General features: G+C 49.9%; 7 protein-coding genes across 7 annotated transcripts; 3 read left to right on the forward strand and 4 right to left on the reverse strand.

The window, feature by feature from the left end:
* Window positions 1-892: 892 nt before the first annotated feature.
* BROUX77_007619 (uncharacterized protein) lies at window positions 893-2,059 on the forward strand (the record flags this gene model as incomplete). The annotated part of the gene is made up of 1 exon (XM_073752734.1): window positions 893-2,059. One exon carries the CDS (start codon window positions 893-895, stop codon window positions 2,057-2,059), a length of 1,167 nt encoding a protein of 388 aa, XP_073601912.1.
* Window positions 2,060-2,223: 164 nt separating this feature from the next.
* Window positions 2,224-5,814, forward strand: BROUX77_007620 (uncharacterized protein; the record flags this gene model as incomplete). The annotated part of the gene is made up of 1 exon (XM_073752735.1): window positions 2,224-5,814. One exon carries the CDS (start codon window positions 2,224-2,226, stop codon window positions 5,812-5,814), a length of 3,591 nt encoding a protein of 1,196 aa, XP_073601913.1.
* Window positions 5,815-7,002: 1,188 nt separating this feature from the next.
* Window positions 7,003-10,197, reverse strand: BROUX77_007621 (uncharacterized protein; the record flags this gene model as incomplete). Its single annotated transcript, XM_073752736.1, has 1 exon — window positions 7,003-10,197. The coding sequence occupies one exon, from the start codon at window positions 10,195-10,197 to the stop codon at window positions 7,003-7,005; it is 3,195 nt and encodes a 1,064-aa protein (XP_073601914.1).
* A 497-nt stretch (window positions 10,198-10,694) lies between these two features.
* BROUX77_007622 (uncharacterized protein) lies at window positions 10,695-11,738 on the reverse strand (the record flags this gene model as incomplete). The annotated part of the gene is made up of 1 exon (XM_073752737.1): window positions 10,695-11,738. The coding sequence occupies one exon, from the start codon at window positions 11,736-11,738 to the stop codon at window positions 10,695-10,697; it is 1,044 nt and encodes a 347-aa protein (XP_073601915.1).
* Window positions 11,739-12,232: 494 nt separating this feature from the next.
* BROUX77_007623 (uncharacterized protein) lies at window positions 12,233-15,823 on the reverse strand (the record flags this gene model as incomplete). The annotated part of the gene is made up of 1 exon (XM_073752738.1): window positions 12,233-15,823. One exon carries the CDS (start codon window positions 15,821-15,823, stop codon window positions 12,233-12,235), a length of 3,591 nt encoding a protein of 1,196 aa, XP_073601916.1.
* A 164-nt stretch (window positions 15,824-15,987) lies between these two features.
* On the reverse strand, window positions 15,988-17,154 carry BROUX77_007624 (uncharacterized protein; the record flags this gene model as incomplete). The annotated part of the gene is made up of 1 exon (XM_073752739.1): window positions 15,988-17,154. One exon carries the CDS (start codon window positions 17,152-17,154, stop codon window positions 15,988-15,990), a length of 1,167 nt encoding a protein of 388 aa, XP_073601917.1.
* Window positions 17,155-19,114: 1,960 nt separating this feature from the next.
* On the forward strand, window positions 19,115-21,555 carry BROUX77_007625 (uncharacterized protein; the record flags this gene model as incomplete). Its single annotated transcript, XM_073752740.1, has 3 exons — window positions 19,115-19,820; window positions 20,313-20,818; window positions 21,112-21,555. 3 exons carry the CDS (start codon window positions 19,115-19,117, stop codon window positions 21,553-21,555), a joined length of 1,656 nt encoding a protein of 551 aa, XP_073601918.1.
* Between the last annotated feature and the right edge of the window lie 2,339 nt (window positions 21,556-23,894).

Below are 23,894 nucleotides of genomic sequence, written 5' to 3' on the forward strand. Positions count from 1 at the left end.
AAATCAGTCATAAAAAGGGGGGCTACTGTCATGAATAGCTATCCTGACACTGCTCATGCTAAGGGTTATGCATGAGACCTACCCCACTCTTCTTTTCCACAACGCCGAAGGTCGGCGACCTATGAAGATGCGCTTATGGCACAGGTTGGTCTGTGTAGATCGTGAGTTGATCAACGGATATGAGGTTGTCGTGGGATGTGCTGAGCACGGGTGCTCTGATAGACGTTGTTCTGCTGCTGCGGAGTTTTCTTGTTGCAATTGCCATTGCGTGCGTAGGTGGGGGTTGTTATCTGGTTCGATTGTTACGAACCTGTTACGTCTTGTTTACACGAGACTTATCTTTTGTTCGTAGTTAGATGTTGATTGTTTCTAGCTTGGGAAGACAGAGTTTTGTCAGGAGCGCCGACAACATAAATATCGTCGTCTCCTGCCCTGAGTTGATCAGGTTTACTCTTGTTCTCCAAGCTTAACAATCACATGCACTTGCTTACCTTCTTCTTCTTCTTTATACCATTCTGTTCTTGCTTTCTTTGCAGTTCAACCTTTCTTCTTCTTTGAAGTGTGTGATTGTTCCTCCTCCTTCCTCTTTGTGCCGCTCTATTCTCAGAATAGCCATCTAAGTTGTGTGTTGCCTCTTCATCTCAACCGACCATACGTCTTAGCACTCTGTCTAACTGACGTCTTCCTCCACAGGCCCGACTGTCCACCTCAGGAACCTATCATTGTCCCGAGTCGTTGGCTGTACCCGGAACCCTAATCCTTTCTTCGGGCCCTATCCGTAATATTTTGTTAAGCTTCATTTGAAGACCCGACGCTATTACAACTTTGGCTCTCTTTGGCACTTTTTTCTCTCCTCATTTATTTTTCCCTCTCTATTACGTTTCAACTCGCAATGGCCCTCACTCGCGAAATGATCGAGCATCTCAATACGTTCCTCCTGTCGATTCCTGACCGAACTCCTGAGAACTGGCATCTCGGTGCCCTTCCTAGGGAGTTCAGTGCTGAGATCAAAATGGCTATTGTGGCGGCTTACATGTCTGGTCTGCGCACCGACGATGGTGCCCCGCCCATCCCCGTTGGCTCTGTTCCTGATGCGGCTCAGGTTTACTGGGCTGCGTTCCAGGCTGGCGCTGAAGCCCGCTTCAACTCCCTTGAGTCCCTTCCCCGAGTCAAACGGGAAGAGGATGCCGATCCGTTGAAAGAGGCCGACAAGCATCTTGATGTCGTGCCCTATGATGGCAATCAGCAAGGCTTCCAGGCGTTCCAGAGGCAACTTGCGGTCAAATTTGCTGCTGCACCCAAGCACCACCGCACGGAGCAGCGCAAGCTGATGACTGCCTTCTCCTACCTTAGAGATGGCGCTCTGGATTGGGCCATGCCTCGGATGGACCCGGCCACTGGACACATGAACTTTGAAACGTACGACGATTTTATGAAATCGTTAGCTGAGGCTTTCGATGACCCTGACTGGCGCATGACTGCGACCCAGCAGATCTTCGACTTAAAGCAGACAGGTACTTGTACTGCCTATCACTCTGCTTTTACAACGCTGTTGAAGAAACTCGGTTGGGCCGACGCTGATTTCACCATTGCACTATTTCAGCGAGGCCTCAAGCCCCACATACAGGACGCTCTGGCTTGGAACACCTATCCTGCCCCTAAGGGAACGCTTGATCAGTTCGCTAATTTCTGCAACACGCTGGACAATACGATCAACAACCGAACCCGGGGAAACAACGGGAAAATCCAACCGCCTCCTGGTGTGGTCCCCTTTCAGCAAGATTCTCGTTCGAGAAATGCTGGCGCCCAAAAAGCTGTCCCCAACACCAAGCCAGCTAAGGGTACCTCTGCAGGTCCCGATGCCAACGGTCTACCCTTCCGTAAGACTGCTGACGGCAAAATGGCAAAGGGTGTTTGTTGGAAGTGTGGCGCAAAGGACCACATGCTAAAGGCTTGCCCCAAAAACAACCTTGCTCTTCGCGCAGCTACTGTCCCTTCTCCCTCCACTTCTACCCGGGCTCCCTCGACGGCCCCTGCGCCTGATGCGTCAAAAAACTAGAAGGGCTACCGACCCATTCCCCTCTGGTCCTGGCTAGCCCTGACGCTGCTGATGAGGGTCTCTTGAGAATCAGCACTTGTTCTCTTGATAATGCTATCGATTATGGTAACTCTCCCCCTCTGGTTATTCCTGTGACAGTGAATAATTCCATTGAGGCCTACGCTATGGTGGATTCGGGATCAACAACTTGTTTTGTGGATTCTGAATTTATAGCAAGGCATCAGATTCCTACTGTTCTCAAGGCCAGAGCCGAGTCGCTCCATGTTGTTGATGGTAGTGAAACTGCTGCGGGTAAAGTGACCCACCAAGTTCCTTTGTCCCTCTCTTTTCCTAATTATTCAGAAACTTTGGTTTTTCAAATCACGAAGCTTGGGGGCTACCACATCATCCTGGGGAAATGCTGGCTCGACGCCCATAACCCGGAAATTTCTTGGCCTTCCAATACGCTCAAGATATCGGTTACTTCTACCGCCGATGGCAATGCTGTGGCAGCTTCTGATTCTTCTTCTTCTTCTTCTTCTGTTTCGACTGCTTCTACTGATTCTGGCGCTTCGTTTGATTTTTCTTATACAAAAAACGACAAAAATATTGCTTCTACCGCTGGCAGTCAGATTGAGGGATCTGCTCCTGCTTCAGCCACTTCACCCCTTCCTTCTTTTATTGCACAATCGTCAGCTGTGTCTTGTTCCTGTGTGACGGTGTCGTCTCAGGCTTTGCATCGCTTTGCCAAAGCTGAGAAACTACAGATTTATCGTGTCACCGCTCAGGAAGTCCTGGATTATCTCAATCAGGAGGACCTAACTCCGGAACAAGAGCATGCACGGCTCCTTGAACGCATCCCGAAGAAATACCATGACCTACTTCCTCTGTTCTCTCGAGAAGGTGCTGATCAACTACCACCTCACCGGGACATTGATCATGCGATTAACTTCGTTCCCGATGCGAAATACCCCAAGGCCCCGCTGTACGATATGACTCCACTCGAGTTGCAGGCTGTCAAAAAATATCTAGATGGCATGCTTGCTAAAGGCTTTATTTCCTCTTCCTCTTCGCCGCTGGCTTCCCCGATTCTTTTTGCTAGGAAGCCAGGCAGTTTACGATTCTGTGTTGATTTCCGAGCCGTCAATGATATCACCATCAAAGACGTAACTCCTCTGCCTCGGATCAATGAATCACTGCGCACGGCGGCTACGGGAAACATTTTTACAAAGCTGGATCTGAGAGCTGCGTACCACTTGATTCGCATCAAGAAAGGTGATGAATACAAGACAGCTTTCAGAACTCGATATGGCATTTTTGAGTACAATGTGATGCCGTTTGGGCTCACCAATGCTCCTGCCACGTGTCAGAAATATGTCAGCGAGGTCTTGTCGGAGTATTTGGACATATTCTGTGTCTGTTACTTGGATGATATCCTGGTGTTCTCTCTGAACCAAGAGGAACATGATGTTCATGTGCGCAAAGTCCTGCTAAAATTAGCGCAGGCCAGTCTGTTTGTCAAGGGTGAAAAATGCGAATTCGACAAGACTGAAACTACCTTTGTTGGCTTTGTTATTTCAGCCGATGCTCTGAAGATGGACCCCGCTAAAGTTGCGGCTGTCCGTGAGTGGGAGGCTCCCCGAACTGTTAAGGGAGTCCAGTCCTTTTTGGGTTTTGCCAATTTCTATAGGAGGTTCATCCGTGACTTCTCTAGAATCTGCACACCTCTCTTCGAGTTGACTAAAAAGACGCAATCTTTTGTCTGGTCCTCTGAATGTGAGGCAGCATTTCACACCCTGAAGGACCTTTTCTGCTCTGAACCTATCCTCAAGCACTTTGATTACCTGTTGGACACTGTTATTGAAACAGACGCGTCTGACCGTGTAATATCTGCCGTCATGTCTCAATACCACCCGACTGACAAGGGGCTTCTACTACACCCCGTGGCCTATTTCTCTCAAAAAATGAATCCTGCCCAGTGTAACTACGGCGTAGGTGACAAGGAGTTGTTAGCCATTGTGGAGTCTCTAAAGTCGTGGCGATTCATGGTTGAAAGTCTGGAAAAACCTGTTCTGGTATTGACGGACCATCGGAATTTAGCCGTTCTTAAGCAAATTCCGGCCATGAACAGACGGCAAGCGAGGTGGGCTATGGAACTGAGCGAGTACCGTTATGTCATCACTTATAGGCCTGGCTCCTTGAATTCTAGAGCTGATGCCCTGACCAGACGCTACGAAGACCTCGTTTCTTCTTCTTCTGAGGAGGATAAAGAGCTGTGTGCTCCTATTATTCCCCCTGAAAATTTTATTGGTACCATGTCTTTGGTAGACGAGGTAAAAATCGCGCTATCCACGGACAAGTGGGCTCTTGATGTTATTTCTGCTCTTCGAGGCCAGTCGACCAAACCTCCAGATGTGGACCTCAGTGTCTGCAGGCTTGACAATGACGGTCTTTTGTTTGTCAACGACCTTCTATATTTGCCGAACGAGGATCTACGAGTTCGTGCATTGAAGAATTGTCATGATATTATGCCTAGCGGACACCCTGGACAAAAGAACACTTTTGAACTTCTTGTTCGGGAATACTGGTGGCCCGGGATGCGTCGTGATGTCATCCGGTACATCCGAAATTGTGAGGTCTGCCAACGGATCAAGTCCGCGCGACATAGTCCCTACGGTCTACTGAAACCTCTGACCATTCCGCAAGCTCGGTGGACATCTGTGTCCCTTGATTTTATCACCGGCTTGCCGGTCTCCAATTCTTTTGACATGATTCTCGTTGTCGTCGATAGGCTTAGCAAAATGGCTCACTTTATACCTTGCGATTCCTCGCTGGATGCTGCAGGTTTTGCTAAGCTCTATTTGTCAGCAGTGTATAGGCTCCACGGTCTGCCATTGGACATTGTGTCCGACAGGGGTAGTCTGTTTACGTCGGCTTTTTCCAAGGCTTTAGCCAAACTGTTGGGCATAAAGCAAAATCTGAGTACTGCGTTCCACCCTCAGACCGATGGTCAGACTGAGCGTGTGAACTCTATTTTGGAGCAATACCTGCGGGGTTACACCAACTATAGACAGGACAATTGGGCTGATCTTTTGCCCTTGGCGGAGTTCTCTTACAATGACTCCGAGTCCAGTTCTACTATGCTGACGCCCTTCTTTGCGAACCACGGGTTTCACCCCAGAAGTGGGCGTGAGTCGCTCCCAGTCTCTGTGGAAAAAGGCCCGTTGCGGAACTTTGTTAAAGAGCTTGACAACATTTGTCAGTTTTTAAAGACTGAAATTACGTGGAGCCGTGAGCGGATGACCGAGTACGCGAATCGACACAAATCTTCCGCCCCTCTCCTTCGAGAAGGGGACTTAGTGTGGCTTTTGAGTAGAAATATTCGAACTACTCGTCCTTCAAAGAAGTTGGACTTCAAGAAGCTTGGCCCATTTAAGATTCTACGGAAGGTGTCTTCGCATGCCTACGAGTTGGCACTCCCTGCCACTATGAAGGTTCATCCCGTCTTCCACGTTTGTCTGCTGGAACCATGTGCGTCGGATCCTCTTCCTGGCCAGAAAAACCCTCCTCCTCCTCCCGTCATAGTAGATGGCGAGGAAGAATTTGTGGTCAAGGAAATTATAGGCGTGTCTTCGCGTGGCCCTCTGCAATATCAAGTAGTTTGGGAGGGCTATGAACATGATGGACCCTCCTGGGAACCTCTGGACCATTTAGCCAATGCACCTGAGAAGGTTGCAGAATTCTACAAGAGGATGCCTAACGCCAGACGATCTTAGTACTGCTGTGGAAATCAGTCATAAAAAGGGGGGCTACTGTCATGAATAGCTATCCTGACACTGCTCATGCTAAGGGTTATGCATGAGACTATTACGGATAGGGCCCGAAGAAAGGATTAGGGTTCCGGGTACAGCCAACGACTCGGGACAATGATAGGTTCCTGAGGTGGACAGTCGGGCCTGTGGAGGAAGACGTCAGTTAGACAGAGTGCTAAGACGTATGGTCGGTTGAGATGAAGAGGCAACACACAACTTAGATGGCTATTCTGAGAATAGAGCGGCACAAAGAGGAAGGAGGAGGAACAATCACACACTTCAAAGAAGAAGAAAGGTTGAACTGCAAAGAAAGCAAGAACAGAATGGTATAAAGAAGAAGAAGAAGGTAAGCAAGTGCATGTGATTGTTAAGCTTGGAGAACAAGAGTAAACCTGATCAACTCAGGGCAGGAGACGACGATATTTATGTTGTCGGCGCTCCTGACAAAACTCTGTCTTCCCAAGCTAGAAACAATCAACATCTAACTACGAACAAAAGATAAGTCTCGTGTAAACAAGACGTAACAGGTTCGTAACAATCGAACCAGATAACAACCCCCACCTAAGCACGCAATGGCAATTGCAACAAGAAAACTCCGCAGCAGCAGAACAACGTCTATCAGAGCACCCGTGCTCAGCACATCCCACGACAACCTCATATCCGTTGATCAACTCACGATCTACACAGACCAACCTGTGCCATAAGCGCATCTTCATAGGTCGCCGACCTTCGGCGTTGTGGAAAAGAAGAGTGGGGTAGGTCTCATGCATAACCCTTAGCATGAGCAGTGTCAGGATAGCTATTCATGACAGTAGCCCCCCTTTTTATGACTGATTTCCACAGCAGTGTTAAGGTGTGATTACGCTAAGCTGGATCTTCACAGAAAGGGACACAGAGGGACAAAGATCTCGAATTGAAGAACAAAACTAAACTCTCTAAATGGTGTAGAAACAATGCGACTATTTATCCTGTTGGAAAGGGAGGCAACCGACGATCGGCGGCGACGACAACTAGTTCCTCTAGGAAGTGCCGTTAGTCTTGGTTCTGGTCTGGCATTAGTTTTGCCGTACCAGCGCCGGACTAGTCCTTCGAGGATACGCCGTTAGTGTTGGTGTCGGGCTTCCGTCGGTCCTTAAGGGTGCAACCCCAACATCAGCCTCTCTTCCTCCTTTTGCGCGTCGTTTTGGTTCCTTTTTGGCTGAGCCATAGTTTGTAGGCGTCGGTATCGACCAGAAGGTCGACTGGTTCCCAGCCAGGTCTGACGTAGCCTTTCCATTTGACTTTGACTTGCTTGACACCGTTAGAAGTGCGTTCGCCTAGGATCTTTTCGACCTCCCAGTATTCTTCACCATTGATGACTTCCATAGGTGCTGGTCGATCGTCGTGAGTCTTTTGGGAAGGGAAAGCGTCGTTGGCAGCTGAGCGAAGGCGATCGGCATGGTAGACGTCGTGAGCAGTTGTACCCGGTACTTCAAGACGATAAGTGTGAGGGGTAACTTGTTCCAACACTTTGCAGTATTGGTATTTTGCTCTAAGTTTCCTGCCGAGGCCTGAGCCTTGTTGTTCAGGGCGTAGGGTGAGCCAAACGTATGAGCCTGTAGGAAAATCTGGTGCAGGACGTCGGTGTTCATTCTCGCGTTGCTCCATCTCCGCTCGTGACAGAGAAAGGTTGGCGTGGGCCCATTTCTGGGCGTCTCTCAGGCGTTGGATGACCCTCTCAGCCTGTCCGAGTGGACCGTTATTGTCGGGTTCGACAGGCAATGGTGGTGCGGCGAAGACTCGTGGGTGGTAGCCGTGAGACAAGAAGAAAGGTGAAACATTAGTGGCAGAAGATGGGGTGGCATTGATGCTGAACTCGACCATGGGCAGTAGATTGAGCCAGGCGGGGCCTTCAGCGCTGAGTTTGGCAAGTTTGACTTTGATCTCAGCGTTCATCCTCTCTGCAGCTCCATTGGTAGCCGGATGGTAAGCTGTTGTGGTTAGCCTTTCGATCTCTAGGCGTTTGCAGAGGTGTCGCCAAGCTGCGTTGACAAATTCGCGGTCAGACAAAATAGATTTTGGCATGCCGTGGTGTCGGTAAAAGTGGTGGAAGAACATATCTGCAACAGATTCCATGTCGAGGGCGTCGGCGGGAATAAGGATGACGCCCTTGGATAGACGGTCTATAACAGTTAGGACGTGGGTGTAGGTGATGCCGCCTTTCTGTGCTGGTTCCAAAGGTCCGATAAAGTCGATGGCAATCTCGGCCCAAGGCTGGTCGGGAATTGGCAAGGCTTTGAGGGTGGTGTCCTTGTTGTCGCGACGAATGTTAGAACTACCACAAATTTGACAGTTGCGGCAGAAACGGCGGATATCTTCGACGTAGCGGGGCCAGAAAAACTCTCTAGACAGCTCGACTTGCATGACGTTCTTTCCGGGGTGCAGCATCATGGGCGAGTCATGAATGTTCTGTAGGATGGCGGTTCTCAATGGCTCGTTAGTAGGTACCCATAGTTTATTCCGAAATCGAATAGCGGATTTGGCGTCCAAAGAGCAGTCGGAAATGTTGACTCTCAACTTGTGTCTGATTGTTTCGGGCCACTGTGACAGTCCATCTGTCAACGCTTTATGGATAATGGCGTATTCATCATCGGCAGCACAGGCATCAGACCAGAGTTCCCGTAAGGCAGGCGGAAGTTCGGGGGTAGAAGGGGCTTCTGGCGTGTTGGTGGTTTGTGTCGAGAAAACTTTCAGGCCGTTACCGTCGTGGTGCAAGATAGTGGCTAGTCGGTCGTTGTAGCGCGCGTCATTCGTGTTGTCTGGGGTGTCGCGGCGAGAGAGAGCATCTGGGAGAGGGGAGAGTTTACCAGGACGGTGGACGATGGTGCAGTTGTATTCGCTCAAGGTCAGGTACCATCTAGCTTGGCGTTCGGACAAGTGCTGCAACTTGGTAAAATGCAGCAAGTTTTTATGATCTGAGACGATGGTAAACGTCTCCTTCAGGCCCTTGAGTTCGCCACGCCATTCCTTCAGGGCACAGACAACAGCCAACAGCTCTTTGTCGTGGATCGGGTAGTTGCATTCGGCGGCAGTCATTTTGCGGCTGAAATAAGCACAAGGCCTAGTTGATCTATCGGGCTGCGTCTGTAGAAGCGCTGCACCGAGACAGTAGCCAGACGCGTCTGTCTCAACAACAGTTGGCAGATCTGGATTGTGCGTGCAGAGGACAGGGGTCGAGGTGAATGCTTCTTTTAGAGCCTGGAAGGACTCTTCTTCCTTTTCGCCCCACTGGAAGGCCTGGTCTTTCTTTGTCAACTGTAGCAAGGGAGTCGCTAGAGTAGTGAAATTTCTGACAAAGGTGCGGTAGAAATTGCATAGACCGAGGAAGGCTCGAACGTCCCTGACCTTCTTGGGCGTTGGCCAGTCCGACACTGCAGAGACTTTGGTTGGGTCGGTTGAAATCTTGCCGGGCTCAAGGATGTATCCCAGGTACTTCACTTTCGATACCGCGAACTCACATTTATCAATGTCGATTGTCAGTTGGCCCTCCAGAACCTTTGCTAAAGCCAAGTTGACCTTCTCGTAGTGGTCCTCTAACGTGCCGTCGGTATAAATCAAGATGTCATCGACGTAGGCAGAGCACCACACATCCAAGTATGGGCGTAGCAGACTGTTCACAAAACTTTGGAACTCTGCAGGCGCGTTGGCCAGACCAAAAGGCATGACGTTCCACTCAAAAAGGCCTTGTCGCGTTCGAAAAGCGGTCTTCCACTCATCTCCCTCGGCGATTCTGATGTTATGAAACGCGGAAACAACGTCGAGTTTCGTAAACCACTTAGCTTTGGAAGCATTAGCTAGGGTCTCGCTGATGTTTGGGAGTGGGTACCGATTCTTTTTCATAGTCGCGTTTAGTGCACGATAATCTACACAGAAGCGGAGGCCGCCACCAGGCTTTTTCACGAATAGGATGGGAGCAGCAGCAGTGGACTGGCTGTGGCGAATGTAGCCTTTTTCCAGCAATGAAAGAAGCGTCTGGCGAAGAACCACGAGTTCTTCTCTGGTCATGCTATAAAGGGGGCCCCATGGAGCTTCTTCGTCGGGCACGGTCAACTCGATCCTATGATCCTGGCCAGGCCGGCGGGGAGGCATCTTTTTAGCAAATTGTGCGTCTGGATCAAACACCTTGACCTTGTCGTGCTCGATCCAAGCTGGGATCTTCTTTTTCCACTCTCTGGGGTTGGCTGGTACTCTATCTTTCTCCAAACGGGCCAAGGCTTTATTGATATCTTCGATTGAAGCTGCAAAAACCCGCAGCTTATCTCTCTTGGCGGCGCGGAAGAAGGTGCTCGCTCTGTTTATTCGTACCATGGTAGAGCGGAAGGTATGGTTTGTCGTCGCCTTTCCTCGAGCGACAATGCCGGATTTAAATCTAACTGTGTCGGCTTCACAGTCTATCCTTGCCCCTTGTTTCTTGAGCCATGGGTATCCGATCAGGATGTCTTCGGCTAATTTTGGTACTACCCACGCCACATGTTTTTCTATGTGGCCCGATATGTCAATTTTAAACACGGCTAGTCGGTCAACCGTGACGGTACTCTTTGAATTAAATGGTACCAGCGTTCTGGGACGCGAACTGAAAAGCGTATCAAGTTTCCATTTCTTTACAAGGTCACTGCTGATCATAGAGGGGGAAGCGCTACCGGTGTCAATCAATGCAATCACGGGACAAGTGTTGTTGATCACTGCATCTAATTGAATTGATGTGTTGGTAATAGATCTATTCAACTCTTCCCATTCCTTCACAGCAGCCTTGTCGTCTTTGAAAACCTGCTTGGGCCTCTGACCACGACTTGGGGCAGAGGCGATCAGTTTCCCGAGTCCTCCTCGGCGGTCTCGTAATATTCTTCGCCCTCTTCTTCGAGTACAGGAGGAGGGAGGTTCGTGGCTGCGCGAACACTCTGTTGTACCGGGGGGCGGGCACGCTCGAATGGGCAGTTAGGGGACATGTGGCCACCAGCGCCACAACGGAGGCACAGTCCTCTGGCTCTTCGTGACTGGAGTTCTTCCTTGGAGACCCACTTGGCACGACGGGGGGCACTGTTATGGGTGGGCGCCCAGTCCATGGCATCAGGGGAGTGTTGTGCCGGGACATTGCGGAACTGGGACGTCCGGGCAGGGTTCCTCGGAGGGTGGGCATGCCGACACTCGTCGAGTTTTTGCCAGGCATTAAGCACCTGTTGTGCGTATTGTTCGTAGGTTGGGGGGTCTGGGAAACCAGCCAGGGCAGACATCACTTGCCCGGGGAGGGTGCGCCTCAGATTCATTATGCGCTCTTCGTGGCTCAGTCTATAGCAGCCAGCGATCTGCATCAACCGACTGACCCGAGCCAAATGTTCCGGAGCAGAGGCACCTCGGCATTTGAGGGTGTGCAGCTCCAAGAGTGCACGACGGGAAGCTGAGGTGTCCTCGAAGCAGCTGTCCAAGAATTCCAGGAACTTATCCACGTTCTCCAACGATGGATCGCGGCTCATGCGGGCAATGTAGGTCTGTGCCTGGAGCAAGGCATTGTCGGCTAACAGACCGTAACAGTGCAGAATGAACCCTCCTGCGCCGTTGAAGTGACTGTGGTCGTAGCGGTACTTCATCTCCACGTATGACCGGTACGTTGGGTAGAGATCAGGCCGCGTATGGTCATAACGGACCGGGCGGAGGTCGGAGGAGGTGTTTCGCACAACCACTGGGGTCGCGGGGGCGGAGTTGGGGAGTCCCTGCATTTCGTTATTGTGAGCCATTGTTGCTTCGTGGAAAACCTCTGGCTCACCGGGGACTTCTGGTAGTATGCTGTCTTCTCGGAAGCTGTGGTGGAAGGAAGAATCGTCGTCAGAGGGTGCAAAATAGTTTGGGGCCATAGGGTTTGGCCGCTGTGGATATTCAAATGGCAAAGTAAAAGAAAAGTAAAAATATATCTCGATCCCTCGTCGGGTCGGCGGTAAAGTAAAAAAAAAAGGAAAGATAAGAGTGACTTAAGGAAAAATAAAAAAAAAAAAAAAAAAAGGAAAAGGGAAAGGGGGGTTTGAGAATTCGAGATGATGTTAAGGTGTGATTACGCTAAGCTGGATCTTCACAGAAAGGGACACAGAGGGACAAAGATCTCGAATTGAAGAACAAAACTAAACTCTCTAAATGGTGTAGAAACAATGCGACTATTTATCCTGTTGGAAAGGGAGGCAACCGACGATCGGCGGCGACGACAACTAGTTCCTCTAGGAAGTGCCGTTAGTCTTGGTTCTGGTCTGGCATTAGTTTTGCCGTACCAGCGCCGGACTAGTCCTTCGAGGATACGCCGTTAGTGTTGGTGTCGGGCTTCCGTCGGTCCTTAAGGGTGCAACCCCAACAAGCAGTACTAAGATCGTCTGGCGTTAGGCATCCTCTTGTAGAATTCTGCAACCTTCTCAGGTGCATTGGCTAAATGGTCCAGAGGTTCCCAGGAGGGTCCATCATGTTCATAGCCCTCCCAAACTACTTGATATTGCAGAGGGCCACGCGAAGACACGCCTATAATTTCCTTGACCACAAATTCTTCCTCGCCATCTACTATGACGGGAGGAGGAGGAGGGTTTTTCTGGCCAGGAAGAGGATCCGACGCACATGGTTCCAGCAGACAAACGTGGAAGACGGGATGAACCTTCATAGTGGCAGGGAGTGCCAACTCGTAGGCATGCGAAGACACCTTCCGTAGAATCTTAAATGGGCCAAGCTTCTTGAAGTCCAACTTCTTTGAAGGACGAGTAGTTCGAATATTTCTACTCAAAAGCCACACTAAGTCCCCTTCTCGAAGGAGAGGGGCGGAAGATTTGTGTCGATTCGCGTACTCGGTCATCCGCTCACGGCTCCACGTAATTTCAGTCTTTAAAAACTGACAAATGTTGTCAAGCTCTTTAACAAAGTTCCGCAACGGGCCTTTTTCCACAGAGACTGGGAGCGACTCACGCCCACTTCTGGGGTGAAACCCGTGGTTCGCAAAGAAGGGCGTCAGCATAGTAGAACTGGACTCGGAGTCATTGTAAGAGAACTCCGCCAAGGGCAAAAGATCAGCCCAATTGTCCTGTCTATAGTTGGTGTAACCCCGCAGGTATTGCTCCAAAATAGAGTTCACACGCTCAGTCTGACCATCGGTCTGAGGGTGGAACGCAGTACTCAGATTTTGCTTTATGCCCAACAGTTTGGCTAAAGCCTTGGAAAAAGCCGACGTAAACAGACTACCCCTGTCGGACACAATGTCCAATGGCAGACCGTGGAGCCTATACACTGCTGACAAATAGAGCTTAGCAAAACCTGCAGCATCCAGCGAGGAATCGCAAGGTATAAAGTGAGCCATTTTGCTAAGCCTATCGACGACAACGAGAATCATGTCAAAAGAATTGGAGACCGGCAAGCCGGTGATAAAATCAAGGGACACAGATGTCCACCGAGCTTGCGGAATGGTCAGAGGTTTCAGTAGACCGTAGGGACTATGTCGCGCGGACTTGATCCGTTGGCAGACCTCACAATTTCGGATGTACCGGATGACATCACGACGCATCCCGGGCCACCAGTATTCCCGAACAAGAAGTTCAAAAGTGTTCTTTTGTCCAGGGTGTCCGCTAGGCATAATATCATGACAATTCTTCAATGCACGAACTCGTAGATCCTCGTTCGGCAAATATAGAAGGTCGTTGACAAACAAAAGACCGTCATTGTCAAGCCTGCAGACACTGAGGTCCACATCTGGAGGTTTGGTCGACTGGCCTCGAAGAGCAGAAATAACATCAAGAGCCCACTTGTCCGTGGATAGCGCGATTTTTACCTCGTCTACCAAAGACATGGTACCAATAAAATTTTCAGGGGGAATAATAGGAGCACACAGCTCTTTATCCTCCTCAGAAGAAGAAGAAACGAGGTCTTCGTAGCGTCTGGTCAGGGCATCAGCTCTAGAATTCAAGGAGCCAGGCCTATAAGTGATGACATAACGGTACTCGCTCAGTTCCATAGCCCACCTCGCTTGCCGTCTGTTCATGGCCGGAATTTGCTTAAGAACGGCTAAATTCCGATGGTCCGTCAATACCAGAACAGGTTTTTCCAGACTTTCAACCATGAATCGCCACGACTTTAGAGACTCCACAATGGCTAACAACTCCTTGTCACCTACGCCGTAGTTACACTGGGCAGGATTCATTTTTTGAGAGAAATAGGCCACGGGGTGTAGTAGAAGCCCCTTGTCAGTCGGGTGGTATTGAGACATGACGGCAGATATTACACGGTCAGACGCGTCTGTTTCAATAACAGTGTCCAACAGGTAATCAAAGTGCTTGAGGATAGGTTCAGAGCAGAAAAGGTCCTTCAGGGTGTGAAATGCTGCCTCACATTCAGAGGACCAGACAAAAGATTGCGTCTTTTTAGTCAACTCGAAGAGAGGTGTGCAGATTCTAGAGAAGTCACGGATGAACCTCCTATAGAAATTGGCAAAACCCAAAAAGGACTGGACTCCCTTAACAGTTCGGGGAGCCTCCCACTCACGGACAGCCGCAACTTTAGCGGGGTCCATCTTCAGAGCATCGGCTGAAATAACAAAGCCAACAAAGGTAGTTTCAGTCTTGTCGAATTCGCATTTTTCACCCTTGACAAACAGACTGGCCTGCGCTAATTTTAGCAGGACTTTGCGCACATGAACATCATGTTCCTCTTGGTTCAGAGAGAACACCAGGATATCATCCAAGTAACAGACACAGAATATGTCCAAATACTCCGACAAGACCTCGCTGACATATTTCTGACACGTGGCAGGAGCATTGGTGAGCCCAAACGGCATCACATTGTACTCAAAAATGCCATATCGAGTTCTGAAAGCTGTCTTGTATTCATCACCTTTCTTGATGCGAATCAAGTGGTACGCAGCTCTCAGATCCAGCTTTGTAAAAATGTTTCCCGTAGCCGCCGTGCGCAGTGATTCATTGATCCGAGGCAGAGGAGTTACGTCTTTGATGGTGATATCATTGACGGCTCGGAAATCAACACAGAATCGTAAACTGCCTGGCTTCCTAGCAAAAAGAATCGGGGAAGCCAGCGGCGAAGAGGAAGAGGAAATAAAGCCTTTAGCAAGCATGCCATCTAGATATTTTTTGACAGCCTGCAACTCGAGTGGAGTCATATCGTACAGCGGGGCCTTGGAGTATTTCGCATCGGGAACGAAGTTAATCGCATGATCAATGTCCCGGTGAGGTGGTAGTTGATCAGCACCTTCTCGAGAGAACAGAGGAAGTAGGTCATGGTATTTCTTCGGGATGCGTTCAAGGAGCCGTGCATGCTCTTGTTCCGGAGTTAGGTCCTCCTGATTGAGATAATCCAGGACTTCCTGAGCGGTGACACGATAAATCTGTAGTTTCTCAGCTTTGGCAAAGCGATGCAAAGCCTGAGACGACACCGTCACACAGGAACAAGACACAGCTGACGATTGTGCAATAAAAGAAGGAAGGGGTGAAGTGGCTGAAGCAGGAGCAGATCCCTCAATCTGACTGCCAGCGGTAGAAGCAATATTTTTGTCGTTTTTTGTATAAGAAAAATCAAACGAAGCGCCAGAATCAGTAGAAGCAGTCGAAACAGAAGAAGAAGAAGAAGAAGAATCAGAAGCTGCCACAGCATTGCCATCGGCGGTAGAAGTAACCGATATCTTGAGCGTATTGGAAGGCCAAGAAATTTCCGGGTTATGGGCGTCGAGCCAGCATTTCCCCAGGATGATGTGGTAGCCCCCAAGCTTCGTGATTTGAAAAACCAAAGTTTCTGAATAATTAGGAAAAGAGAGGGACAAAGGAACTTGGTGGGTCACTTTACCCGCAGCAGTTTCACTACCATCAACAACATGGAGCGACTCGGCTCTGGCCTTGAGAACAGTAGGAATCTGATGCCTTGCTATAAATTCAGAATCCACAAAACAAGTTGTTGATCCCGAATCCACCATAGCGTAGGCCTCAATGGAATTATTCACTGTCACAGGAATAACCAGAGGGGGAGAGTTACCATAATCGATAGCATTATCAAGAGAACAAGTGCTGATTCTCAAGAGACCCTCATCAGCAGCGTCAGGGCTAGCCAGGACCAGAGGGGAATGGGTCGGTAGCCCTTCTAGTTTTTTGACGCATCAGGCGCAGGGGCCGTCGAGGGAGCCCGGGTAGAAGTGGAGGGAGAAGGGACAGTAGCTGCGCGAAGAGCAAGGTTGTTTTTGGGGCAAGCCTTTAGCATGTGGTCCTTTGCGCCACACTTCCAACAAACACCCTTTGCCATTTTGCCGTCAGCAGTCTTACGGAAGGGTAGACCGTTGGCATCGGGACCTGCAGAGGTACCCTTAGCTGGCTTGGTGTTGGGGACAGCTTTTTGGGCGCCAGCATTTCTCGAACGAGAATCTTGCTGAAAGGGGACCACACCAGGAGGCGGTTGGATTTTCCCGTTGTTTCCCCGGGTTCGGTTGTTGATCGTATTGTCCAGCGTGTTGCAGAAATTAGCGAACTGATCAAGCGTTCCCTTAGGGGCAGGATAGGTGTTCCAAGCCAGAGCGTCCTGTATGTGGGGCTTGAGGCCTCGCTGAAATAGTGCAATGGTGAAATCAGCGTCGGCCCAACCGAGTTTCTTCAACAGCGTTGTAAAAGCAGAGTGATAGGCAGTACAAGTACCTGTCTGCTTTAAGTCGAAGATCTGCTGGGTCGCAGTCATGCGCCAGTCAGGGTCATCGAAAGCCTCAGCTAACGATTTCATAAAATCGTCGTACGTTTCAAAGTTCATGTGTCCAGTGGCCGGGTCCATCCGAGGCATGGCCCAATCCAGAGCGCCATCTCTAAGGTAGGAGAAGGCAGTCATCAGCTTGCGCTGCTCCGTGCGGTGGTGCTTGGGTGCAGCAGCAAATTTGACCGCAAGTTGCCTCTGGAACGCCTGGAAGCCTTGCTGATTGCCATCATAGGGCACGACATCAAGATGCTTGTCGGCCTCTTTCAACGGATCGGCATCCTCTTCCCGTTTGACTCGGGGAAGGGACTCAAGGGAGTTGAAGCGGGCTTCAGCGCCAGCCTGGAACGCAGCCCAGTAAACCTGAGCCGCATCAGGAACAGAGCCAACGGGGATGGGCGGGGCACCATCGTCGGTGCGCAGACCAGACATGTAAGCCGCCACAATAGCCATTTTGATCTCAGCACTGAACTCCCTAGGAAGGGCACCGAGATGCCAGTTCTCAGGAGTTCGGTCAGGAATCGACAGGAGGAACGTATTGAGATGCTCGATCATTTCGCGAGTGAGGGCCATTGCGAGTTGAAACGTAATAGAGAGGGAAAAATAAATGAGGAGAGAAAAAAGTGCCAAAGAGAGCCAAAGTTGTAATAGCGTCGGGTCTTCAAATGAAGCTTAACAAAATATTACGGATAGGGCCCGAAGAAAGGATTAGGGTTCCGGGTACAGCCAACGACTCGGGACAATGATAGGTTCCTGAGGTGGACAGTCGGGCCTGTGGAGGAAGACGTCAGTTAGACAGAGTGCTAAGACGTATGGTCGGTTGAGATGAAGAGGCAACACACAACTTAGATGGCTATTCTGAGAATAGAGCGGCACAAAGAGGAAGGAGGAGGAACAATCACACACTTCAAAGAAGAAGAAAGGTTGAACTGCAAAGAAAGCAAGAACAGAATGGTATAAAGAAGAAGAAGAAGGTAAGCAAGTGCATGTGATTGTTAAGCTTGGAGAACAAGAGTAAACCTGATCAACTCAGGGCAGGAGACGACGATATTTATGTTGTCGGCGCTCCTGACAAAACTCTGTCTTCCCAAGCTAGAAACAATCAACATCTAACTACGAACAAAAGATAAGTCTCGTGTAAACAAGACGTAACAGGTTCGTAACAATCGAACCAGATAACAACCCCCACCTACGCACGCAATGGCAATTGCAACAAGAAAACTCCGCAGCAGCAGAACAACGTCTATCAGAGCACCCGTGCTCAGCACATCCCACGACAACCTCATATCCGTTGATCAACTCACGATCTACACAGACCAACCTGTGCCATAAGCGCATCTTCATAGGTCGCCGACCTTCGGCGTTGTGGAAAAGAAGAGTGGGGTAGGTCTCATGCATAACCCTTAGCATGAGCAGTGTCAGGATAGCTATTCATGACAGAGACCTACCCCACTCTTCTTTTCCACAACGCCGAAGGTCGGCGACCTATGAAGATGCGCTTATGGCACAGGTTGGTCTGTGTAGATCGTGAGTTGATCAACGGATATGAGGTTGTCGTGGGATGTGCTGAGCACGGGTGCTCTGATAGACGTTGTTCTGCTGCTGCGGAGTTTTCTTGTTGCAATTGCCATTGCGTGCGTAGGTGGGGGTTGTTATCTGGTTCGATTGTTACGAACCTGTTACGTCTTGTTTACACGAGACTTATCTTTTGTTCGTAGTTAGATGTTGATTGTTTCTAGCTTGGGAAGACAGAGTTTTGTCAGGAGCGCCGACAACATAAATATCGTCGTCTCCTGCCCTGAGTTGATCAGGTTTACTCTTGTTCTCCAAGCTTAACAATCACATGCACTTGCTTACCTTCTTCTTCTTCTTTATACCATTCTGTTCTTGCTTTCTTTGCAGTTCAACCTTTCTTCTTCTTTGAAGTGTGTGATTGTTCCTCCTCCTTCCTCTTTGTGCCGCTCTATTCTCAGAATAGCCATCTAAGTTGTGTGTTGCCTCTTCATCTCAACCGACCATACGTCTTAGCACTCTGTCTAACTGACGTCTTCCTCCACAGGCCCGACTGTCCACCTCAGGAACCTATCATTGTCCCGAGTCGTTGGCTGTACCCGGAACCCTAATCCTTTCTTCGGGCCCTATCCGTAATAGTATCGATTTTATGACGGAACTACCTGCACGAAAGACTGGCGACCCACGATACTTGATGGTCATTGTGGACCGACTTACTGGAGCTGTCAGCTTGGAGGCCATGACAACTATGGCAGCCGAAAAGTGTGCAGAGCGGTTCGTACACTGCCACTGGAAACACCACGGCTTCCCTCACGCCTTAACATCAGACCGTGGAAGCAATTGGACGAGCGAATTTTGGACCAAGTTGTGCGAACTGACAGGGATCGAACAGAGACTGTCAACTGCCTTCCACCCAGAAACCGACGGAGCGACAGAAAGGATGAACCAGGAAGTGTTGGCCTACCTACGAGCATTCATTACTTATTCACAATACGACTGGCCCGACCTGCTACCATCCGCTATGTTAGCAATCAACAACCGAAACACTTCGACAGGAATGAGCCCCTTTTTCCTCACGCACGGCTACCATGTCAGTCCAATTCAGCAGGTCATCGCCGATCAGGCTCTTCACGGAGTTTTGGAGGCCACAGATGCGGAGAAGTTCGTTCAAAAGCTACGCGAAGGTTGGGAACTGGCACAAGCAGCAATGGCCACCCGTCAACAGGAAATGGAAGACCAGGCAAACAGATCACGTGGTGCCCAGGAACGCTTCGAAGTGGGTGACCTTGTATGGTTAAAACTCAAAAATATCAGCACTCCGCAACTGTTGAAGAAGCTTGCTTGGGCCAATGCCAAGTACCGCGTCACGAAAGTGGTTTCTCCCCATGTGGTCGAGCTTGATGTACCAACAAACATCCATCCCCGCTTCCATGTCGACCTCCTTAAACGAGCACCGAACAACCCGTTGCCCTCCCAAGAAACAGACGATGCCCAGCCTCCACACATTGAAGAGAACGACTACGGCGAGCCTGAATTTTTAGTCGAACAAATCCTGAGAAGTCGACGAAGACGCATTGGAAGGGGATTTCGAAGAGAACTACTCGTTAAATGGGTTGGATACGCAGAGCCCGATTGGAGACCACGAGCCGACTTTGAGGAGACTGAAGCACTGGACACCTTTGAAGCGAAGTTTGGAGACGACGATGACGTTGGTGAACCAGAGGCCGGTGCACGGACAGGGCCACCCACACAGAGGAGAAGAAGGGGGTAATGTTACGGGTTGAGAACCCGTGGTTGGATCAGACAGAGCTGATCCAGTGCTTTCGAATGCAGGTCGTTTCACCGAATTTGGACAAGGTTTCGGATGAACTTCGGCAACTCTTCGGAGGCTTCGGAGAGCTCGGACCGGGTCGGACTTGAGGTCCGTGGGTAGGATTCGCCTAATCCGGCAGGATGCAAAAAGGTCCGAAGTGTTCCGAGGGAAACTGAGGGATTCCGACGGGATCGGAGTTAACCTCGAGTTATCGCCGAAAACTCGGACATAAGGAGCTCACGGAGGGATATTGAGCCGATCGGGAACTTGCATTTGTAAGCACAAAAATGTCTATATAGTAGACCCAAATCCGCTGTTTAGTTTAGTCTTTCTTCTACCTTTTTCTCTCCATCAAAAGATAATAAACAGCATTCTGGTCATAACTGCAAGACTCTCTTGTACTTAGTGAACCGCTCACAGGACGCGGCGGACTCACAGAAGATTAGGTGGCTGAAGGACAGCCTCGACACGCCCATTCGGGAATACGTGGCGAACTCGTTCCCTCCCCGGGTCTTCTCGGAGTACTTAGACCGGGTCGTGTTAGCTGCCGAGGAACTGCGGCAGCGTAAGCTCGATGCCGAGTCGACTTCTGGCCGCCGCTCCGGTTATTACCCGTCCGCCCCCGCTGCCCACCGCCATCCCGACGCCATGGACTGGGAACGAACCCGTCGCGTTGCCCCCCAGCCTACCCGTACGCCTGCTGCCCGCCGCACTGCCCGCTGGGCGAGTGAAGAGGAACGAGAGAGACGTCGTCGCGCTGGCCTCTGCATCCGCTGTGGCGCCTCAGGTCACTTTGTACGGGAATGCCCCTACGATGTGCCTCCCAACCGGAACGCGCCTCCTGCCCGTGTCCGCGGTGTACACGTGCCCACGCCGCCGCAGCTAGACGATGACCTGGATGCCGATTTCGGTGTCGTACAGTTGCCCACTGCTCAGTCGGAAAACTGAGACCCTCCGGTGACAGTCGCCCCCGGAGGGGTAAGAACAAGAAGGGAACGTCCCCTTTGCTTGTGAGAGGCTCCTTATCTGTTGACGTTGTAATCAACGGCTCTCACAACTCAGTAGCTTTAGTCGATACCGGAAATACAGTCTCCTTGATCATATCCCAGGCCCTCGTGAAACGATTGAAACTACCTTGTTCTGCGCTGCAAACTTCCCTTTCCCTAAAACCTTTTAATGACCAACCTTCTTCTGTGGCCACTCAGGCTGCCCGCTTCGAGCTGGATCTCGGCGGCCTCCGGGAAGAAGTCCTTGCCCTTGTCGTACCCGACATTTATGATGACGAACTTCTTATTGGATACCCGTGGCTGAGCCACCACAACGCCCTAATAGACTGCAACCGACACCGTTTGGTGCTCCCCCACTTCTCCGTCCCTCGCTCTGTTTCGACCATTCGGAACTTGGACACCCCTACGGAATTGAAAGCTGCACGTGTCAGCAAGATCTTGCACCAGGACTTGAAGGTCTTTGCTGCGAGCATACAGGATATCAACAAAGCATTGGAAAAGTTGGCCCGAGAGAACGAGCCTGTTACAGATGACTGGAAGGAAAAGGTTCCCAGTTGGATAGACCCACAGAATGTTGTTGCTTTTGACCCAGAAGCACTCTACACGCGCCGCCTCCCGCCGCTGCGTCCCGGGATGTCATGAATAGCCATTCTTGCCATTGCCCTTGCATAGGGTTATGCCTGGCACCTTACCCCGCTTCCGTTGTGTCACGCTAATGTTCCAAGGACGTATGATGATACGGTTATACCACTTGGTGGTCTGTGTAACCTTGAGGTGTCACTCCGGTTTATCTACTCGGGTGTGGCCGGCTTGCACACTATAGATCATCGCTATTAGGTAACTCGGTACTCTGCAGTTGATGCAGCTTATTCTGAGTTGACTGCTATTCTCGTTCCTTTTGTGTCAACAGCGTTTGAGCGTGGGGCCCACACCTGTTAGGCCGATATCGCTGTAACGCGACATATCGTTGCCTGGGTGTCTTGAGGGATTTTCAGTTCTGCTGCTGCCGTGTTGGTTTATCTCGTGAACTAACATCCGGTTTGATAGTAGCGTCTGGTAACGTTGAGTTACGTATGTCCCCACTTTCGGTTATCTGTGATTTGGTTCTAGCTTGGGAAGATCTCTGTTGTCAGAATCTGCAACGCCTTAAATAGCGTTGCCTTCTGCCCTGTGTGATCAGGTTAACTCTTGCTCCCCAAGCTTAACAATCACATACACCCCTTTTGCCATTCTTCTTTGTATACTAGTTTATAGTATCACTTCTTCGATAGTACCTTCTTCTTTAGTACTATATCTTTAATTATCACTTGTTTCTTGATAGCCTTCATTGCATCAGTACCTTCTGTCGTCTTCGTTACCTCAGTGTTCCTGTGATTGTTTATTCCCTTCCGTGTGTTATAAGATCAATTAGTTGAGTGTGCCTCTTTACCTCAAACCGACCATACGACCTAGAGAGTTCTATCCTCTCCTCCCGGCCGTATATCCGCGCAGGCCTGACTGTCCACCTCTGGAACCTATCATTGTCCTGAGTCGTTGGCTTTCTAGAACCCTAATGGTTTCCTTGGGCCCTATCCGTAATATTTTGTTAAGCTTCATTTAAAGACTCACACATTCTTCCAACTCTTTGTTATTCTTTAGCACACCTTATTCTTCTTTTCGTTCCGGCTCTCGACTACGGCCGATATCCCGTCTTCCTATGATCATACTAGCGCTGCTGTTGTTACACAACCTTCTTCGTCCGCTAGTCATAACTCGGCTCTTTCTGGTTCTTAGTTGATTCCATTTCTCAATCTACTTCTCTTCTTCTGTGGACAGTCAGTTGATGGCACTGTCTCTGTCCCAGCTCCTTTAATTTCGTTGAAGCACTTTGTTCCTCTAGGCTAATGTCGTCTCAAGCTTTGCGTTCCACTGCAAGCAATGAGAACCGGCGGGCTCACCGCACTACCGCTGAGCAGGTTCTCGATCCTGTTGATCAGGATGACCTACGGCTAGAACAAGTGCACAAGCGATATCCCGAATGCAGTTCGGACAGTTATTATGATTTGCGTCCGGTGTTCTTGCGGGATGGTGTACCTTCAACCACCTCTTGTCAAGACGCAGGTCATGCTGTTAATCTTGTCTCGACTGCCGAACATATCAATACTCTTCCGTCTGATGATGCACATCTAAATTTGCAACTTGTCAAGCAAAACCTGGATGGCATGCTCACACGTGGCTTCATTGCCCCTACTTCTTCAGTGTTGGCTTCTCCGATTCTTTGTCCTCGGGAACCAGGCAGTGTACGATCTTCTGTTGATTTACGGGCGGTCAACTACCTTATTTTATAAGCTGTTCATTTGGTCCCGCATCAACCAGTCGTTACAACTTGCCACATCTGAACGGGGGTTTCCAGAAAGCCATGTCTACCAGCTATGCACCTTTTGGCTTGCAGCAATGATGTTGCCAACTCCCAGATTACTTTGAGTTACAACATGGTACCTGAGTGTATAAAGTGTTGTTGTTGAGTTTACTCACACACCTGCCATTGTGCCAAAGCATGTTATTGAGTTCTTGTGGGATTTCTTGGACAGTTTATGTCTGTTTTTAGACCTCTGTGTCTGTATTTCTTGGCCTTTGTCTTGCCTAATTGTTTTGACTCCTGTTGGGTCTATTTATATGATATCAGCAGCTAGTGTCTGTTCTTTGCTGAGCTCGTTGGTTCTACGAACAGCTCGTGTCTGTTCTTTGGGTTGACACCTCTTAATGCCTCTTCCTTGTGACACCGTGTGTCCATCGGCGACTGCTTTTTTTGTGTCTCTTCTTTGACCACTATGGTGCTTGCGTTTGACCCCTGCTGGGTTATAATTGCCGACAGCTCGTGTCTGTCCGGGTATTGATAGTTTATATCTACTCGCTTTGCTGACAGCCCGTGTCTGTCTGGGTATTGACAGTTGCTGTCTACTCGCTTTGTTAACAGCTCGCTTCTGTCCCACTTCTTGACA

Source organism: Berkeleyomyces rouxiae, assembly GCF_048999995.1.
Source record: "Berkeleyomyces rouxiae strain 22BRR77 chromosome Unknown BrBRR77_ptg000012l, whole genome shotgun sequence".
NCBI lineage: Eukaryota > Fungi > Ascomycota > Sordariomycetes > Microascales > Ceratocystidaceae > Berkeleyomyces > Berkeleyomyces rouxiae.